The sequence below is a fragment of the Haliotis rubra genome, unplaced genomic scaffold, assembly GCF_003918875.1.
Source record: "Haliotis rubra isolate DU_JTF1 unplaced genomic scaffold, ASM391887v1 Scf267, whole genome shotgun sequence".
Lineage (NCBI taxonomy): Eukaryota > Metazoa > Mollusca > Gastropoda > Lepetellida > Haliotidae > Haliotis > Haliotis rubra.
Genome location: NW_025766747.1, coordinates 528,783 through 551,957, shown reverse-complemented (window position 1 = coordinate 551,957; position 23,175 = coordinate 528,783). Strand labels below are relative to the sequence as shown.

Here is a 23,175-nt window from a genome sequence, read left to right as displayed (position 1 = left end):
ACATCAAGCATGCCGACATGCTCAAACGGATGGTTTCTTCATAAAAGAGGTTTGACTTTCGCAATGGTTATATTATTGACTACAACGTGTAAGGCAAAACGGGAAACCTTTTCATGTATTTGAGTTAAAGTCGTGAACAGCACTTCATGAATAAATCAGTGAAACACATAACTGTAAAATTAAATCTTATACAACAAAACGATATACAGCGGTTTATAAGTACGGCTGGATACAGTGTCTTAGTAAGGAGTCACCAATAACCTGCTTCTTTGCATAAATACATCAACGTGAAAACTATCACAGTTTTAACATGTCCGTATGTATGTGTATCATATATACTAAATTACCATTGTAAGACATTGTTTATCTCCTCCATAGTGATAGATAAGACATCGAAGTACGGTTGTCATGTCACTGAGCCAGTTATTTTTCTTTATGTAAAGAGGATGTTCGTTTGCTGCTGGCACGATTATCTGATGACCCTGGTTGGCATCATTGACATTAAACATTGACAAGTCCCATTGTGACTTCAAATTTATGGCTGCCCGTATCGATGCGAACAACAGAACGTGACTCTCTTCCCAAGCTTAATAATTCAGACGATGCCAAACTGACAACATGCACTGGATCTCTGAAGAAATCTTGCCCCTTAACACATTTGGAATCGGTATCGCCAAACTGCATGCTCCTTCGTTATTATTATTGTATACTGCACTGTCTAATATCCTCAATAACCAACCACGTGACCCATATCGCGCTTCATGTCATCCAACATAAAAGCTACGTGTGTACCATATCCCTCAAGGGCGTGTCAACTCTTTACTTTGTAACCTGTTGCCAAGTACAAGGCCTAATGTCGTTGTATTGTGGATGATTTAGACAGGATGAGTGGCCCTCAATAATACCAGGTAAAAGTACATATTTCTTGACCCATAGTATCAATTTGGAAGATTCAAGTTAAGTATTTAACAGGGATTTGATTGTAACCTAGCCACGCAACACCTCGAGTTCGCTACAAAGCAAGATGACACATAGAGTGAAGTATATTATGATACATTCATCATAGATATACATCACTGGTGTGTGCTCATTTCACTGGCACATCATGTACATTATGTTGCACAATCGCATTGCCCTTTCTGATTAACAGAACCTTTTAATGTCACGAGGTTAAATTAATAATTTAATAAAATGGTTCGTGGAATAATTTTAGCTTGTAGTTTTTGTGAAAGGATTATATCTGCATGACAGTATATCACGGAAGGCCGGTGTTCATTAATTGTTCATGTTACTTGACATCGATTAAAATTCGTGATGGATTGGAAACAACAGCGACAAAACCGTTTCCATGGTCATAATATACGTTAAACACACACCAAACACGCATAATATGTTGATATTGTTGGGCGGTGGGGTAGCCTAGTGGTGAAAGCGTTCGCTCGTCACGCCGAAGGCCCGGGTTCGATTCCCCACATGGGTACAATTTGTGAAGCCCATTTCTGGTGTCCCCCGTCGTGATATTGCTGGAATATTGCTAAAAACGGCGTAAAACCATACTCAGTCAGTCAGTTGATATTGTTAAATATCAACGTACCAACATGTTTTCAAGGAACGACTTAGTATCCTTATTTTTCGGTTGACAGTTTGTCATGGATAATTATTCTAAGTACATCTTGTCAGTGAGTAGGCGATTCTTTTCAACATATAGAGTGGAGGTCGAATATGACTGAGGTGATAGTCCAAAGGGACACATGTCGTACATGGCAGTAACTCAGGGTGAGTCTGGGATTCGAACGAACAACCTGCAGATTCGGAGGTGTCAGGCATATAATTCAAAAAATATTTCAGCTGATGAATATTGTTCATTAATCGAAATTCGCTTTAGCTCACCTTATTCTGCTATCCTGGTCGAGTGCCACAAAACTCTACTTGAATATGGTGTATGGTGTTATTTAAACGAGATTGGGGCAGATGCGCTGGGATGGATGCATACTGTTATGTAACATGTGAGTTGTGTATCCATGTTTATACTATGATGTGACAATGCGCATGTACCCAATGTACCGTGTCACACTGTCATTGTTTGAGCTGATCTATCAATCTAAAGCATTATAGGTGTTTTTCTCTAGCATCCATTTTTCCGATGAGGTTTTCTCAGATACGTCTTTATTGCTGACAATAACTTAACATATCCATGAAACAACAGGCCTTATCGGGTTACTTACTTTCAAGAAAACTGACTAGCAGTCTCTAATTGAATAGTATCAAGGAACTGTGATAATTGTTTTTTGCGAGACTCGAATATCTGGAAACAATTTAAAATTCCAGGTTTTGCCACAGGCGAATAATGAGCTGAATGCCCAAACAGGAAATTCAATTTGAAGCAGCTATTATTCTTAAAAGCGATCCAATTGTGCTATGACCCCAGGTCCGATCGTACTTTTTATGTTAATAGCCACAACCCATGTTAGTCTTTGAGAAGAAGCGAGGGCGTAGAAACAGTCCCTGTCTAACTCTAGTCATCATCGCTGTGACACGCGGTTCAATTTAGTCTCCAGGGAATGCAAGTTCCGGTAAAAGAACAAAAATATTAACATGAAGAACGGGGATAAGGCCATGTTCAAACGAATTGATTTAGAAATGCAATTTACTATTTTTATTTCCTGAGCTTCGCACAACACTACAACTTTGACGTTTAAAGATCTTATGAAATGTCAGAAACGTCCAGGCTTCATAAGTCTTTAAGAGAAGGATTCAGAAAAGTTGTAAAAGAACTAATGATTTCAATAGGCTTTCAACGATGTAAATGAATAGCATGTTAACAGTTTTGGGTCTGATGAATTGAACTACGATGACTGGTATCTATATTGAGTTGACAATAAAAGTGTGTGGCGGTTAAGATATTTAACGGCATATATGTGCTGCCATGCATGACAAGTGAAGTGGCATTCATTCTTGCAGGAATATAAGTCTACTATCTGGAGTAAGTGGGCAGACAATCACAGACAGATTCCAAAATGTTACCTTGGTTACGAACCACAAGGGCAGCAACCATTCATTTTATCAGAAAGACAGTTGTATTGATTCCATTAAAGTAACCCCTAAATTATTTCGCTTGCATGATCCAAGATTAGGAGTATCGCTTTCACAAAACATAAGTTACAGACGAATTACCTTGCAGAACTTCATATCAAACCACATTATCAGATGTCAACCTGCAACATAATGTTATTATATAAGTTAGTCAATGACGGCAAGTATCACCACAGCGCCAACTACAATGTTATTGCTGTCGCCAGTATAATTTGTATTTGACAAGCGGGCCCTTTGAAATTAGGTACATAATTGAAGAGGTGTTATAAAGGACACTGATTGATTGAATCAATATCACCCCACGGGCACATACTTTGAACCGGTAAATATAAAATGTAACCTGATATGGCCTCAATATTGTTTAAATCGATAGATTCGCAACCAGAAAAAAATCTTTCAATGACGATACCCTACATTATGAAAGGTCTTTCATCAACAATTGGGCATATTAATGTAACTCGGAGCGTGAATTATTATGACACTTTTTCGCAGGTCAAAAAGTCATGGACAACGTCAATCACGCTAATTATTTCGCTCTATCTGCAGGAAATGAATGCGTTTTACAACTAGATGATGCGTATTTAGTTACGGCATAAATGATTTGCATTGTTCATATAGTGTATATGGCAGATGCATATCGTCATCATGAACCAAGGTCTGGTTCTGTAAAATTGACTAGAAATGAACGAAATACCCAATATCATGCAATGAGACGTTTCATTATACAAACCCCAGTCTTAACTTTTGTATTTTCAGTGAATCAGCGATAATGTGTGTCAAATCCCTATGCAAATTAAAATGCCTCCTTTACTGCAAGACCGATCGGAGCTGGGAAAGGAGTTAGAGGTAAATCAACTGATTCGTGCCCAAAGTTGCGATGGACACGAACTACAACGGTTTTCTATGACACTGATCCATAAGATTCTTTAATAAAAAAAGATCAATACGATATCAAGTTCACTTTAAATGTCATTAAGGCCCTACATTAAGACCCTACAGGACACACAACATCAAAATGTAATGACGGATATTAAACATCTTTCCTGGTAAAGGACACAGATGTATTGAATCAGTGGCTCAAACTGACAAGTGGCATTTGCCAGATGTATTGTCTTTCTATTGTTTCATCCTCAGCCTTTGTCGCCTCCCCCTTGAATGAGGGTTTAAAGGGAAAACTTGCCAATCAATTGATTGTGGGGGTCTCTGCTGATAGAGTAGGTCATATTCTTACGTGTATAGTAAAGTCATAGTGAAGCATAGTACTGAAATACTCTGTGTGGATTTATTTTTCTTCAGCATACATACTTTGCGACGAACGGTTTCACTCATTTTGACTAGTGCTACTCGGATCTACAACTCTACGCTAAGCATGTATTTGATCAGTGAATACAATACCCTTTCTCAGTTGACCACCAAATGTATATTGTGTACATCGTCAGCCTAAGTACACCCTTCATTACCCACATTTACCATGTCTGCTAGAAATGTATACATCCATAGTACACACTTCATTGCGAACACTGAACATGTCTGCTATAAATGTATACATCTATAGTACACACTTCATTACGAACACTGAACATGTCTGCTATAAATGTATACATCCATAGTACACACTTCATTACGAACACTGAACATGTCTGCTATAAATGTATACATCTATAGTACACACTTCATTACGAACACTGAACATGTCTGCTATAAATGTATACATCCATAGTACACACTTCATTACGAACACTGAACATGTCTGCTATAAATGTATACATCTATAGTACACACTTCATTACGAACACTGTACATGTCTGCTATAAATGTATACATCTATAGTACACACTTCATTACACACACTGTACATGTCTGCTATAAATGTATACATCTATAGTACACCCTTCATTACGAACACTGTACATGTCTGCTATAAAATGTATACATCTATAGAACACACTTCATTACACACACTGTACATATCAGCTATAAATGTATACAGCTATAGTACACCCTTCATTACCTACACTGTAAATGTCTGCTATATATGTATATATCTATCATACACCCTTCATTACACACACTGTTCATGTCTGCTATAAATGTATATATCTATAGTACACACTTCATTACGAACACTGTACATGTCTGCTATAAATGTATACATGTATAGTACACACTTCATTACACACACTGTACATGTCTGCTATAAATGAATATATCTATAGTACACCCTTCATTACCTACACTGTACATGTCTGCTATAAATGTATATACTATAGTACAGCCTCCATTGCCAACACATTTATATATCCATAGTAGACCCTTCTTTACACACACTGTACATGACTGCTATGAATGTAAATAACTATAGTACACCCTTCATTAGCTACACTGTACATGTCTGCTATAAATGTATATATCTATAGTATACCCTTCATTACCTACACTGTACATGTCTGCTATAAATGTATATATCTATAGTACACACTTCATTACCTACACTGTACATGTCTGCTATAAATGTATATACTATAGTACAGCCTCCATTGCCAACACATTTATATATCCATAGTAGACCCCTCCTTACCCACACTGTACATGTCTGCTATAAATGTATATATCTATAGTACACCCTTCATTACCTACACTGTTCATGTCTGCTATAAATGTATATATCTATAGTACACTTTTCATTACCCACACTGTACATGTCTGCTATAAATGTATATATCTATAGTACACCCTTCATTACCTACACTGTACATGTCTGCTATAAATGTATATACCCATAGTACAGCCTCCATTGCCCACACATTTATATATCCATAGTACACCCTTCTTTACACACACTGTACATGTCTGCTATAAATGTAAATAACTATAGTACACCCTTCATTAGCTACACTGTTCATGTCTGCAACAAATGCATATATCTATAGTACACCCTTCATTATCTACACTGTTTATGTCTGCTAGAAATGTATATATCCATAGTACACCCTTCATTACCTACACTGTAAATGTCTGCTATAAATGTATATACAATAGTACAGCCTCCATTACCCACACATTTATATATCCATAGTACACCCTTCCTTACCCACACTGTACATGTCTGCTATAAATGTTAATAACAATAGTACACACTTCATTACCCACATTGACCATGTCTGCTATAAATGTATACATCTATAGTACACACTTCATTACAAACACTGAACATGCCTGCTATAAATGTATACATCCATAGTACACACTTCATTACGAACACTGAACATGTCTGCTATAAATGTATACATCTATAGTACACACTTCATTACGAACACTGTACATGTCTGCTATTGCTATAGTACACAAATGTATACGTACACACTTCAACATGTCTGCTATAAATGTATACATCTATAGTACACACCCTTCATTACACACTGTCATGTCTGCTATATAATGTAACTGTACATGTCTCTATAAATGTATATATCTCCATACACCCTTCATTACCTACACTGTACATGTCTGCTATAGATGTATATACTATACATGTCCGTTATGCGCCTTCATTGCCACACCTACAACACATCTATATATGTATAGTAGACCCTCTCATTACACTCCACACTGTACATGTCTATAGCTATCACTGTACATACATGTATAAATGTATAATAACTAGCTACCTACATGACCATGTATGTATAACTATAGTACACCCTTCATTACCTACACTGCCTGTTCATGTCTGCTATAAATGTATATATCTATAGTACACTTTTTATTACGAACACTGTACATGTCTGCTACAAATGTATATATCTATAGTACACCCTTCATTCACTTATGTCATTGCTATAAATGTATACACTGTTCATGTCACCCTTTCTATAAATGTATGTATCTATAGTACACTTTTCATTACCCACACTGTACATGTCTTATAAATGTATATATCTATAGTACACCCTTCATTACCTATAGTACACCCTTTCATTACCTTACACTGTACACTGTACATGTACTGTCTGCTATAAATGTATATACTATAGTACAGCCTCCATTGCCACACACATTTATATATCCATAGTACACCCTTCTTACCCACACACTGTACATGTCTGCTATAAAATGTATATATCTATAGTACACCCTTCATTACCTACACTGTTCATGTCAAGCAATAAATGTATATATCTATAGTACACTTTTCATTACCTACACTGTAACATGTCTGCTATAAAAGTATATATCTATAGTACACCTTTCATTACCTACACTATACATGTCTGCTATAAATCCATATACAATAGTACAACCTCCATTGCCCACACTGTTCATGTCTGCTGTAAAATGTATATATTCATTGCCTATATTTATCCATAGTACACCCCTTTACTCCACACTGTACATGTCTGCTCTAAATGTTACTTTCTATAGTACACCCTTCATTACACTGTTCATGTCTGCTATAAATGTATATATCTATAGTACAGACTTCCATTACCCACACTGTCTGTATGTGCATATATGTATGTTTCTACACACTTCATTACCCACACTGTACATGTCTGCTATATGTTATATCTATAGTACAGACTTCATTACACACACTGTACATGTCTGCTATATATGTATATATCTATAGTACTTTACTGTCTATATTCAGTACACATATCTCTACTGTACATGTTCAAGTATATGTATGTTTCTATAGTACAGACTTTCATTACCCACACTGTACATGTCTGCTATATATGTATATATCTATAGTACACACTTCATCATATGCTACTATGTCTTCATTACTGTACATCATATAAATTTATATCTATAGTACACCCCTTCATTACCTACACTGTACATGTCTGCTATAAATGTATATATCTATAGTACTCCATCCTTCATTACTTACACTGTACATGTCTTCATGTATATATCTATAGTATAATCTATAGTACATTACCCACACTGTACATGTCTGCTTTAAATGTTAATAACTATAGTACACCCTTTCATTAGCTACACTGTTCATGTCTGCTATAAATGTATATATCTATAGTACACCCTTCATTACCTACACTGTTCATGTCTTTGCTAATAAAATGTATATATATATAGTACACACTTCATTACCTACACGGTTCATGTCTGCTATAAATGTATATATCTATAGTACACCCTTCATTACCTACACTGTACATGTCTCTATGTGCTATAAATGTATATATCTATAGTCACGCCACACACACTAGTTCCATTACCTACACTGTTCATGTCTGCTATATATGTACATGTCTTCATAGTACAGACAACCCTTCCTCATTACCTACTCTGTACATGTCTGTATAAAATGTATGTTTCTATAGTACAGACTTCTGTTACCCACACTGTACATGTCTGCTATATATGTATGTTTCTATAGTACAGACTTCATACTCACCTACACTGTCCATGTCTACAGGCTTCTTAAGCTACCCACACTGTTTCTGCTATATATGTATGTTTAGTACAGACTTCATTACCCATATTGAACATGTTCATATAATGTATGTCTCTATAAATGTATGTTTCTATAGTACACACTTCATTACCTACACTGTACATGTCTGCTATATGTATGTTTCTATAGTTCAGACTTCATTACTCACACTGTACATGTCTGCTATATATGTATATATCTCTATAGTACAGACCATGTCTGTGTCTGTGTGTGTCTGCTATATGTGTATGTTTCTATGTGTCAGACTTCATTACCTGTACACTGTACATGTCTGCTATATATGTGTGTTTCTATAGTACAGACTTCCATGTCTGTGTGTGTATATATGTATGTCTGTACAGACTTCATTACTGTCACTGTACATGTCTCTATATATGTATGTTTCTATAGTCTGACTTCATTACCCACACTGTACATGTCCATGTTATATGTGTATGTTTCTATGTGTACATGTCTGTGTCTGTGTGTACCTGTGTGTGTCTGTACATGTCTATGTATGTATATCTATGTGTCTTCATTGTGTACACATGTCTGCTATGTGTTTCACACACTGTCTGTGTTCTGTGTCATCTGTGTCATTACCTACACTGTACATGTCTCTGCTGTATGTATGTGTCTCTCTGTCTGACTTCATTGTCACACTGTACATGTCTCTGATATATCTGTTTATTCACTGTACTGTGTTTCCCACCACATGTGTACATGTCTGGATATATGTATATAATGTCTTCTAGTACAGACTTCATTACACACACTGTACATGTCTGCTATATGTATGTTTCTATTGTACAGACTTCATTACCTACACTGTACATGTCTGCTATATATGTATGTTTCTATGTAGTACAGACTTCATTACATGTCACACTGTACATTTCTGCTATATATGTATGTTTCTTTAGTACAGTTTCTTCATTACCCACACTGTACATGTCTGCTATATATGTATGTTTCTATAGTACAGACTTCATTACCTACACTGTACATGTCTGCTATAAATGTATGTTTCTATAGTACAGACTTCATTACCTACACTGTACATGTCTGCTATATATGTATGTTTCTATAGTACAGACTTCATTACCTACACTGTACATTTCTGCTATATATGTATGTTTCTATAGTACAAACTCCATTACCCATATTCAACATGTCTGCTATATATGTATGTTTCTATAGTACAGACTTCATTACCTACACTGAACATGTCTGCTATATATTTATGTTTCTATAGTACAGACTTCATTACCCACACTGTACATGTCTGCTATATATGTATGTTTCTATAGTACAGACTTCATTACCACACTGTACATGTCTGCTATATATGTATGTTTCTATAGTACTATAGACTTCATGTACCTACACTGTACATGTCTGCTATATATGTATGTTTCTATAGTACAGACTTCATTACCTACACTGTACATGTCTGCTATATATGTATGTTTCTATAGTACAAACCCATTACCCATATTCACATATGTACATGTTTCTATATATGTATGTTTCTATAGTACAGACTTCATTACCCACACTGAAGATGTCTGCTATACTTCATTACCCACTTCACACTACACTGTACATGTCTGCTATATATGTATGTTTCTATAGTACAGACTTCATTACCCACACTGTACATGTCTGCTATATATGTATGTTTCTATAGTACAGACTTCATTACACACACTGTACATGTCTGCTATATATGTATGTTTCTATAGTACAGACTTCATTACCCACACTGTACATGTCTGCTATATATGTATGTTTCTATAGTACAGACTTCATTACCTACACTGTACATGTCTGCTATATATGTATGTTTCTATAGTCTGCAGACTTCATTACCTACACTGTACATGTCTGCTATATATGTATGTTTCTATAGTACACTGACTTCATAGTACAGACTTTCATTACCCACTGTACATGTCTTCTATGTATGTTTCTATAGTACACTGTACATGTCTGCTATATGTATGTTTCTATAGTACAGACTTCATTACCTACACTGTACATGTCTGCTATATATGTATGTTTCTATAGTACAGACTTCATTACCTACACTGTACATGTCTGCTATATATGTATGTTTCTATAGTACAGACTTCATTTACCTGTACACTGTACATGTCTGCTATATATGTATGTTTCTATAGTACAGACTTCATTACCTACACTGTACATGTCTGCTATATATGTATGTTTCTGTAGTACAGACTTCATTACCCACACTGTACATGTCTGTACATGACTTCATTACCTACTGCTCTGCTATATATGTATGTTTCTATAGTACAGACTTCATTACCACACACTGTACATGTCTGCTATATATGTATGTTTCTATAGTACAGACTTCATTACCTACACTGTACATGTCTGCTATATATGTATGTTTCTATAGTACAGACTTCATTACCTACACTGTACATGTCTGCTATATATGTATGTTTCTATAGTACAGACTTCATTACCTACACTGTACATGTCTGCTATAAATGTATGTTTCTATAGTACAGACTTCATTACCTACACTGTACATGTCTGCTATATATGTATGTTTCTATAGTACAGACTTCATTACCTACACTGTACATGTCTGCTATATATGTATGTTTCTATAGTACAGACTTCATTACCTACACTGTACATGTCTGCTATATATGTATGTTTCTATAGTACAGACTTCATTACATGTCTGCTATATATGTATGTTTCTATAGTACAGACTTCATTACCACACTGTACATGTCTGCTATATATGTATGTTTCTATAGTACAGACTTCATTACCTACACTGTACATGTCTGCTATATATGTATGTTTCTATAGTACAGACTTCATTACCCACACTGTACATGTCTGCTATATATGTATGTTTCTATAGTACAGACTTCATTACCTACACTGTACATGTCTGCTATATATGTATGTTTCTATAGTACAGACTTCATTACCTACACTGTACATGTCTGCTATAAATGTATGTTTCTATAGTACAGACTTCATTACCCACACTGTACATGTCTGCTATATATGTATGTTTCTATAGTACAGACTTCATTACCCATATTGAACATGCATGTTATATAATTATGTATATGTCCAAATATATTGTAGAACATGTCTGTTGTACATCTGATTATATACATGCTGTGATGCCATATTCATATTTCGAATTTCGATTAGGCCACCAGGGAATGTTCTAAATAACTCTCGACCTCTACTCAAAAAGGAAGACAAGTGCTCTACTCCACTAGGCAGTTTCAGGAACATGTATGAGTGTGCTGGGGATGACTGATATTGGCTGATAGCTTGGTGATAAATTCAATTTGAATTACTGCAATATGGATGCAGCTTCAAATAGGATGCCCAGATATACCGCGGTCGCCAATGTTGTATCATTACAATTAAGTAAACATGTTACTATTAAGTTAATGTCTGACGCTGTTTCCAAAATTTAATGCTATTGGTCACGGATTAAACAGTTCTACTGATCAGAAAGTCCTGGATACAAATCAGCCTAAAATAACAATAAAATGAACAAATCAAAATATCAACATCTTTGTAGCATTCCCGTTTGGTAAGTCGCATACTGTGTGTACAGCAGGATTAATTTCTGTCAATAGTAGAGTAACCTGACCCTTCCTTCAAGTAAGGGGGGACAAACATCTAAGCATAATACAAGGGTCTAAGATTGAAAAGATGACACTGTTAAACATTCTATGGGTTCAACAGCTGCTACATTTACAGATGATATTTACCGCTCTATTTCAAGTAAGTATATATGCAAGATACATATCACTATGTCAAATATACAATAATACTCTGTATATCTACCGAGAGGTGTGTACAAAATGTCATGAAAGTACAGGGAACTTAGAAGATATTCGTAAGAAATGATGATATACACCGGAATACTTTTATGTTCAAGTGAAGTTTTACTTCCACCAAATAGGCGGGTGAATGCAGGTTATGTATAACATACATCATATGTAACCCTCAGTGTTACCATTGTTAACGTGTATCAAAGGTATACATGAGAGCGTAAGTTTCAATTATCATCGTCGTTTACCACAGTACTTCACGGTTGACGTATACAATTAAACAATATACTACTGTTATCTGGAATCAAGAGATGACTCCTACAAAAACGTTTTCATTGTGCTTAAGCAGCTGTCTATCATTGACCCATACACATTATGCCTGTAAACCCTGTTTTCAGTTTAACTCGGTAAAGATAAGGTAATCATCACCTACGAATAGAAACTGGTCGACAGTGTAGGTTGAGAATATAAATTTATTGTGTTATCTTATCTTGTATAGGTGACGGGTGCCATTTAGTTTTATAATGCCAATTTTCAAATGTCCTCAGAAATCAATATCTTGCTAATAATTTGCATCCGTTACATTGTTTCAAAAGTATATACATGTATTTATATAATTCTCTGTAACACATATGGTGTCTTTATCCAGCATACACAAATCCTACGTGAATATAAAGCTTGCGCCTAATTAGAAGGAACAACACACATTTCCTACTGAGGGCTGATTATAGCAGACCGACTACTATGAATTCCAAGGTGTACATTTAACAGAATAGTGATAAGCAAGCCCGATGAAATATGATAAAATAATGTAACATATGCTTTATTGCTTATGTGATTGCTTTATTTATCACAGTATCACAACTAATACGCAAAACATAATACTTAAAGAGGATTAAACGCTTATCATAGACATTGAAGAAACAGATATTGCTGTTTTACAGCATTAAGGGCTACAACATACTTATAGCAAATGCTGTATAGATGGTGTTCAAAAGCTTAGGCCACTGGGATATAACATTTGTTTAAAGGTGATATGCTAATTGGAATAATAGAGGTCTTGGCTCGTTTAGATTTCAGTTTGGGAATTGGTATCCTTGACCAAATGGCAAAACAAAGGATTTTAGAACGTGAGATCGTCTGAATTTGGGAGGCAAAATTTACAGTATTTTTTGTAGACAACGTCAGGTTTCTCACATACACATTCGACTATCTATCCTTCAGTATTTGTTTGCTTCGGTAAGTGAGAGGTCACCGTTTTAGTATTACAATGAAAATGTAACGACAGAGAAAATACATCATTTACAAACCAACATCATTATCATATGGTCAGTATGAAAACATTTTAGGTTAATAAATGCTGAAGGCGATATAATATCTTGCTCTATATGGCCTCTATGTTTTGAGAAATAGCCACGTGATTGTCCCTTGATGGTCCCGAGGCACTGGTGATCTCTGATGCTATGTTGATGTCATTGATTCCAACATTATAGTAAATTCTTATCATTCTTGCAGCAATAACAATGTCGACCTGTTGGTTCGCTTACTCTAAATGTCCAATAGTCAGTATGAAAGAAATGTCTGAACTGTACAATATATTATAGTATTTCCATCAACACCATGTGCAGGACACATTTCTGTCACATACAACTGTTATCTGCATACCCTGATAACGAGAACGTTTTCGTCATATATCTCAGACCAGATATTTTGACTGCATCAATAATTCACAATAACAAATGAACATCTTGACGGTGGTTTTGACTCTTTATTCGGAATCAACGGCATTTCACTTTAACCAAAATATAACTATTTCTTCATTTCTATACTATACATGACGTTTTCCATGCTGCCAGCTTGTTATACTCTGACATGTCAGTATCACCTTCCATGGGCTTCATGTCGCCTCCAGTCCAACTACACAGTGAACCCCATGCGTCACGCTAATCCTATTTGTTTTGCTTCCTGTTGCCAAACAGTGTCTTCTGGGGCTTCGTCACAGTCTCAGTGCAGTCGTCCTTTGTAACAGAGGCAATATGTTTTTGTCCTGCTTCGCGGGAACATGGCTTGACATCAATCTAAATAAACATTCACCTTTCAACGCTAGTCGTCAAACAGGCATTCATGAAAAGCTAGGCATTTTAGGTTTTCAAAATGTGATTTAACATAAACAAATCTTGCATGGATGTGGACATATCAGTTCCGTAGTTATGTTCAACTCTATTTGCCCATGTCGTTACTTTTTCCTTAATCATCCCACTGGCTTGGATAATGCCAGATCTACCTCACGATGCACACTCGCAAATCTATCAATCTATATTAGCACGGGAGTTAACTGCATTGCGGAACAAAATCAGTTTTATTTGAACAGTTTTCGATTCACTTACAAAAGGAGGAGCTCTTAATTGAATCGAAGATGCGTTAGCGAGCTCACAAAGAAAAACGTCTTTGGATAAGGAAGGGCAGAGTAATTGCCCTTGTCTAGGCGTAATTACTGTATTTAGATCCATGTTAGAGTCCTATTATTCCCGTAAGCTAGCTTTGACTTTAGGAACGCATCGTTATTTGTGAAATGGTTCGATAGAGGTTTAGATTTACACAAGGGGTTGTGATGATGATCTGAATGAATTTCTTTGTTCTTCGTGACTTCACAATATCTATTTAACAGATGAGAAAGTAAGATTGTTTATGGATAACAACTTCTTTTATTATATATGATGCGACGTTTCGGTATGAATTCTTATACCGTTGTCAAGCAAGAGTATATATCATCATCATATATAATAAAAGACGTTGTTATCCATAAACAATCTTACTTTCTTATTAGTCACCAACTTCTAAATGCCAATCAAACAGATTATTTATCAGATGATTTTCGTTTTAAAAGAATTTCGGTTTTCAGAAAACTGACAGGTAAATAATGAAAGGGCAAACATGTTTTACTTATTGTATTTCTTTATCGATCATTTCTTTTCTTTTTTCAAAAGTAATATTTTTTTATATTTAATTGACGAGATAAATCAGATGTTCGCCTTGACGTGTTTGAAGCATTGGCTGTTCGAGAAAAGCGGGCAAATAGACGGTGAGTAGTCCGTGGTCACAATATAAACACTATCAAACAATATACAAACACTATCAAACAATATACAAACACTATCAAACAATATACAAACACTATCAAACAATATACAAACACTATCAAACACAATACAAACATGTATGTATGTATGTATGTATGTATGCATCTATGCATGTGTATGTGTGTGTTTGTATGTATGTATGTATGCATGTATGCATGTGTGTATGTGTCTGTTTGTATGTATGTATGTATGTATGCATGTATGTATGTTTTCAATATATGAAAGCGGTTCTGTCCTATTGAAAGTGAAACATATGTTTGAAAACAGTAATTATTGAATAGCCAAAGATAAAAAGTTTAAATTAGTTAGTCGAAGTTCTCAAGTTCCATTGTTTCCCTGAGTTTCGGCCTAGATACTGACGCTGTGGTAAGCCCGTGGTGTTACCCTGCAACATTGTAATCAGTGCAGTCATAAACTTATATAAGGTGTCTACTGTGACATGCAAGTTGGTTCACACAAAACATGGTGTTGCAGACATGAATCAAACAGGCCAAGATCGCCTGTTTGCCAAGGCTGAATCCCATTCTACTGTGTGAATTAACTGGTATGTTCACAATTAGAGAACCTATTAACCTACTGCTCCCGCCAGCTACTAATGGTAAAACAATACACCCATCTAAGGTTGATTGAACACCAATGCCGTCACCTGGTTGTAAATGTGTACTACTGTGATAAATGAGAAATGAGTCTCCACGACCTCGCAATTGGAGCGCCACCATTCCATGTCATGGTCAGCCAATTGGATTGATTCTTCATACAGTCTCTTAATTACACAAATCCTGTGAACTTGTGTTATATCGCTTGACCAGGAAAAACTATTTAAATAATACAAATTATAGATTGCGCGAAAAGCGTGTATACTTTGTAAACAAGAAAAGCGTGTATACTTTGTAAACAAGAAAAGCGTGTATACTTTGTAAACAAGAAAAGTGTATCATTTTCTTTATATCTATTTATTATCACTTATTCGTAACGTAATTGGTTCAGGCTAACGAGATAACGTTAGCAGCACGTATGGCGAATATACCTGGGTTGTACTACATTGATGCTGCATCAAACACATACAGTCGAATACCATTGTGTTTTATATACAAATGTAAGAATGCATATTTGTACTGGCATGGGGTCGATGTTTGGTTCTTGATGTACGTGCATCACAGTCAGCCACGAACAGCGCTTTAAAAGTGGTCATGCTGTCGCTTCCCAATGACAAAGATGTAGACACAAACAGGTGAGTAGGTGATTATTGCTTAACGCCGCGGCACAGCAATCTGGCAGCTATTCTCGGTCATTAGATGAAAAGGGGCAATTTACAATTTTGCGGCTTTAGCATCTTTAATTTATGGAAGAGTAGCGGTCCAAGACAGATACGTATCAGAGCTACATGATGCACTTATGTACATTTGCATGTAGCTTAGCCTTTCGAAATAATACGGACAGCGATTGTCATTCATAGTTCACAAATTATAATATTTGAACTAAACATTACAGATGACAATCAGTAGTCGTCGTAGTGTAACCTACATCTGAGCACTTCTATCTTAAAATCACAGTAATTGCTTCCCCAGAGAAGAATCTTGATTGAGGTGTATTAAGCCAAAAGGTAAAAGGCATCAATTCATTACCGATAACTAAAACTCAATATTGTGGTGATCAGTCACTCCATTCCAAGCATCGTTGAGAAGTCTACTCTTCTAATTATCTCCACTTCCATTGCAACATGAACTATTCCATAGCGTAGTTGTGTCCGCGGTTACAGTTTCAGAGAGAGATGTATATCACATTTTCGATGGTTCACGCAAAGGGTACATGCTACTGATACAGTGGGACTGTCCGTTTGCAATTACCCAATTATGTTTAAAAGCATCCTTGTTTTGGGTTTTATGGGATAGTAGTTAGAGCTTAGCACGTACACATTACCTACTCCTCTCTCATTTGTAACGAATCTTCTCATCAAATATTGATACTGAGCTTGCCGAGGTGTTGGCACAATTGTGTTTCGCGCAGCTAATTAGATAATGTCCAGGGAATGGCAACACGCCGTGATTATATATCGTGTTTCAGACAATTTAATTATCACTTTTATAACCGTTTTCCACAAAATATCCATACGGTGTATTTATATATGCAAGGAATGTTGTCTTTTCAAAAGAAAGGTCGATCAAGTAATGAACATATTATATTTGGCTATTATGTTGGCAAGCTATTACAATATTGTAATATCTTGTCAAGGTAGCAATTCGTAACAACAAGAAGAAACTCATTTGTGGAATTGTGAGACCAGGACGAATTTCACTTTACTATCAGAAAAATAATCAGCATATTAAAAATCGGGGTGTGTCAGATAAATCAATCACGAATTTGGTAAATAGTTTGATATTAAAAGATGTACGAGGCAAGCGGTATTCGACGTTTGTATGACGTGTTTCAGGGACGCCTTCTCCGCCTTGACGCTGTGTACGCGGAGTACGTTGCAGGGTATCTACATCTCTTTTGGAACGTGAAAACTAATACTTCTATGTTACCTGTGAATATTCGGGATATTATGACTGACCTGGAACAAGTTTTGGTCGGTTTGCCTGTTGTATGAGTATTAAACTGATCTGAACAAAAGCCACGAGTTATATTGTCCACGCCGCATCGATGATTTTTATGAAAATAGGATATTGGCTTGCTTATGGACTCGAGAGGGTGGTTTATGTGTTGGCAAAAATTGCACTTTCCATTCATGAATCCCCAAGTGCCAGCCGTTCATATGAACATCATCTAGATGTGATTGTGTTCATGACATCCTCATGTGGCCATCATCCTCGCTATCTTCAATCAATAATTGTCCATTGCAATACGGTCAACACGAACTGACAGATGTAACCTGGCCCACTCACAGACATTTCGTGGTCGACTCTGTATAAATACTAAATGCACACCGTTCTTAAATCCTCCTCGAACAACTTTGTATGAAAGCTAAAGGTCGTATCGAGTTACATGGTCGTGTAGCTATGTCCGACAAAGACCTTTTCAGCGTCAATAGCAACCCGATGCTCTACCTGTTTTGGGCTCTCGTTATTCTGTAACACATGTCTTTTTAATAGGGCTTTTATTACACGTGTACCGCTGATTACATAATTCCGTGCAGTCTTTTCTTGCAATACAAACTTCACTGCAAGTTTGTTTTTGTAGACTATATTGTGTGGCTGTTCTAAAGCCACATTATACCATGGCTCAGTTTAGACTTTCCCCTAACTTGAGTACTGCAAAGTTAAATGTCTCCAAACTGCTCGGCATAACATGAATCCTAACCATTCCTCAGAACGGAGGCTGTCAAAGAAATGGAATGTCTGTATATTTTACCAGAAACACTACAAAGATCAAGGTTTCTTCAGGACAATAGGGGTTCAGCAGATCATGTGATTCCCTGGGAAACACATCCTTGTCCCGGCATGTCAGGTGTGGTTCTTGTTTAGCCTGCATTAGATACATCTTCCAACACGTGGCATCAGTTTGCATTTGTTTGTACTTGGCTCGTTCCGGGTCAAACCACATAACACATTGTCTTATCGTTGTTGGTTCACATAAAGCAGTAACTACTGACGCACTCATTGTAACAAATCCAATGTTCACATCGAACGAATTCAATATCAAAATGATATTAGCTGTGTCGTACTAGTGATACGTCACATACATAATCGTAAGACGTACCATTTTGTCATCACAGGAACTAAGACTATAAAGACCCAGCGGTATCCTTTAGTTCATATCAGCTTGCAGGTGTTCACAAATGTGTGAAACCTACACAAGTGCCACCTTATTTAATCCTATTGACATAATGGTCATAATCAACAGTCAAGACAACTCGCTATCTCCTTACGTTTCGGGGAACTAAATCACGTCAGTTAAGTTTATTTTGTTCCTAGAAAAACTGCACAAAATGTACAAGTATTAAAAAGTAACTTACCTAATTCGAAAGCCACACAGAGGTGACACACGGCCAGGAGGATCTCTACATCTACCATGGTGCTCAGGAGTACTCCTAGATCCATGAGAGAGTGCTCACCACATGTCTCAATCCAACAAGTAGGTGATGTTAACAGTTGGACCGGCAGTAACAGGTCTACAGGAAAACATAAACATCCTCTTTCCTATTGCGAATCATTGTATAAACTCAACAAGCTATACCAATGTAGTATTAACTTTGTCGATCCATACACCCCAATAAATAGAGTGAGTAGCGTTAATGAGTCATTACACGACTACAGTGAGCGATAACTGACGGTAGCTGTACATGTTCAACAACAACGCGCTCGTTCTCTCACATCCCTTCACTAATGAGACACGTGGGCTGTGGGGAGACGTAGAGCGATCCTGTAAGTCGGCTACCAATAACACATGGTTGGAGGCCCGCCTCAGTCAGATCTCGGGCGATTCCGGCACCGCCCCCCTGGTGGCTTGACAATGATGGAGAAGGAAGCTTGTACCAATGAGGAACTAAAACTGCGAGGTCCTAGATTACACTTTTCAGTAAAAGTCTCTTGCTGAATAATGCATTGCTTCCTTGTTTCTATACAGAAACAAAAAGTCCGGGACATCTTAGCTGATCGATGCAGTGCGATTGTTACACATTGTCACTGCCTTGCTAGGCTAATTACCCAACTTCCGATGGTGGGTCTCTGATGTGTTTCAGTTTTAAGGATGCGGCTATTATCTTTCTACTCTCTCCCTCTGACTCCGTGGCGCGTGCCTGCTTTACCCCTCGTCCCTTCATTTCAGATCCTTCCCCTAGTGCGTGTTGTCCTCCTACGGAGTTTTTTTTACCCCTCTTCATCCTATTCCCCACACATCGGGCGATATTCAATTGGCAGAATGACTACCATTTTCACATGACTGAAAACCTTTTATCTCCGGTTATTTCCGTTAGATGGCAAAAGAAAATGAAACCATCGACAAGTAGGGCTAAAGGAAAGCTCATGAAATTCTCTTTAATCTGTTTAATTAGATCTGATCTCCAGTTGGCTATATAGATAGATCATTGCTGCTAGTTTTCCCCCAGAGTGTTGAATGCGACTGCAAACCCACTTTCACCTCTCGTCACACACACATTGTTGTTGAGGTTGTCGTTTCTACATTCAAGTGCTTACAAATACATACACCCATTCTATGTCTTCATGCACATGGTTATAAATATAACCGGAATCGTACCAACGTGTGGCTCATTAATTGGGTGTGTATCTACATTGACTTTGGGCAAAGGTTACAGGAGCACACACATTCAGCAAGGTGAGGTTAATCTTACGAGCGAACTGCTTCTTAAATACTAAATGAGTTCATAATAAGTTTCTTGCAATATTAAATTGCAAATTTTGTCATTAATATTATTAGGAATGTGTTTCCGTTGGCCGCCAGACATACTGTGCAGTATTATGAAGACATAACCTAGTTCTGTAGTTAACAATAGCTTCAGTTTTACCAAAGATTCCCAGATTTTACTTGCAAACGATACAGAAGAGTGCATTTTGTTGCTACGTAGTCTAGTATTGCCAATATTGTCATAGCGCCACTGAGCATCTCTGTGGTGGATATTAGGCGCTTTATGAATTAGTCAGTTGTAGTAGTGAGTGAGTGAGTGAGTTTTACGCCGCACTCAGCAATATTCCAGCTATATGGCGGTGGTCTGTAAATAATCGAATCTGGACCAGACAATCCAGTGATCAACAGCATGAGCATCGATTTGCGCAATTGGGAGCCGATGACATGTGTCAACCAAGTCAGCGAGCCTGACCACCCGATCCGATTAGTCACCTCTTACGACAAGCATGGGTTACTGAAGATCAATATTCTAACCCGGACCTTCACGGGTAGTAGTAGTAGAGTAGTAGTAGTAGTAGTAGTAGTAGTAGTAGTAGAAGTAGTAGTAGTAGTAGTAGTAGTAGTAGTAGTAGTAGTAGTAGTAGTAGTAGTAGTAGTAGTAGTAGTAGTAGTAGTAGTAGTAGTAGTAGTAGTAGTAGTAGTAGTAGTAGTAGTAGAAGTAAAAATATAAATGTTAAAACGATAATGCTAATGTTACTATTTCCTCATAACATACGCAAAATAGCTACCTTTTGATACAGAAGGGTGACGAAAGGTAGCTACTCTCCTTAAAAGTTTGCATACTCTACGAGTTGATTATGGTAAAAGGCACTGGCTGAGTTATGGTTTATAGTTTGTTTAGAAATCCAGGGAAAACAAATGCTAAGTTTCTGTTTTATGTTGGATATGACTGAACAGTTCATAATATATTTCTCGCGTACGTGCATGTGTCAGTTATCCTGACCATAGTGACTATGGTACACAGCTATGGTCCATCTCCTGTCTACACAAAGACGTTGAGGTTACTGTTATTGTCTCAGTGATATTGTGTCTGTGAGTATTTCTGGATGGCTTGAATCAAACTCGCTTTGATGGCCAATTGGTCGGAGACTAACGTGCCTTAATTCCACCTATATCATATTGCCCACACAACTCTAGTGGGCGAATCCCGTACTAAGGCGTGCATGTTCTTAAAGTCACACGACTATATGGACCTAGGGGCTGGTCATGTATTGTAGGGTAGGCGAGAGAGAGTTGGGAGAAGGTCTGAGACAGAGGCAAGAATTCTGGCTTTTCGGGAATGATCACGAACAAATGCATAGGAATGTTACTGTCACAATATTAAAAACATACATTCAAAGAGACAAGCTGTTACGTTCATTAGAAAGACGGAAATTAATTTACAAAGAGTGTTGTGAAGGGTGGAAGTAATAACCAAGCAAATATTGAAAATCATATATAGTCTTTAAAAAAGTAGGAGATCATGAAATATAGAAGTATTACAATAGAGATAAGTGTTGACGACAAACATCCCATGCAAGACCTTTACGTCTGTAAAACACCAAAACACATGCGATAGTTTACACGTGCTGAACATAGATGCGCGATGCAAGTGCATTGTCATTCCTGACACTTTTTCTGCCAATCTTCTTGATTCTGTTTATCATATAGTTAATATAATTTACTTGATTTCGTGCCTTGTGTATGGAGCAACAATGCAGCGTCTGTGAGGTGCTACTACAATCTACTGGAATGCTGGAAACTTGCTGCAGAAGTCAGTATGCAGTGGCCAGTACATAGTGACACCGTCTGTAGATGTTTTCACGGACAACAATACTCATGCTCCCTCACCACTCATCTACAGCAGCATCAGATCCACACTATGGACAGCAGCCAGCCAAGACCATGCCACCGTTCAAAACTCTTGGAACATGACTAGTGAGACTTGTGCAATATAGGCTTATAGGCTCCCAATCACGTTGGCTGAATTTAGCCAGGCGTTGCAATAGGAGTTTGGAAGATTCCGTCATATCGAACATCGGGAGACCTGCACGCAGTATGCCTCGTCGAATCAATGTTTTACAAACCGCGGTGGTATACCACTATTCCAAAAACGTCATATTTGAAATGTCTCATCTTCCCATCGTCATAAAAGCTGCTGTCATACTTACCGGTTACAATGTATTCGTAATTCGTTCATTATTATCATGCAACCATACGAAGAAACAAATGTCTGTCAAATTTGTAAGGTATTTTAGTGTACCACTACTTATTTTGAGTT

At 37.0% G+C, this 23,175-nt stretch overlaps 1 protein-coding gene across 3 annotated transcripts in view; it reads right to left on the bottom strand.

Annotated features, from left to right (window-relative positions):
• The window catches only part of LOC124280397 (lachesin-like), a 46,894-nt gene extending 26,759 nt beyond the window's left edge, over positions 1–20,135 (bottom strand). For all 3 annotated transcript variants that reach the window (XR_006899672.1, XM_046716303.1, XM_046716304.1), the window contains exon 1: positions 19,507–20,135. Coding sequence is in view for 2 of the 3 variants with exons in the window: in XM_046716303.1 (XP_046572259.1) it covers positions 19,507–19,591 (85 nt within the window). In the remaining variant the exon portion in view is untranslated. The remainder of the gene's footprint in view (positions 1–19,506) is intronic.
• Between the last annotated feature and the right edge of the window lie 3,040 nt (positions 20,136–23,175).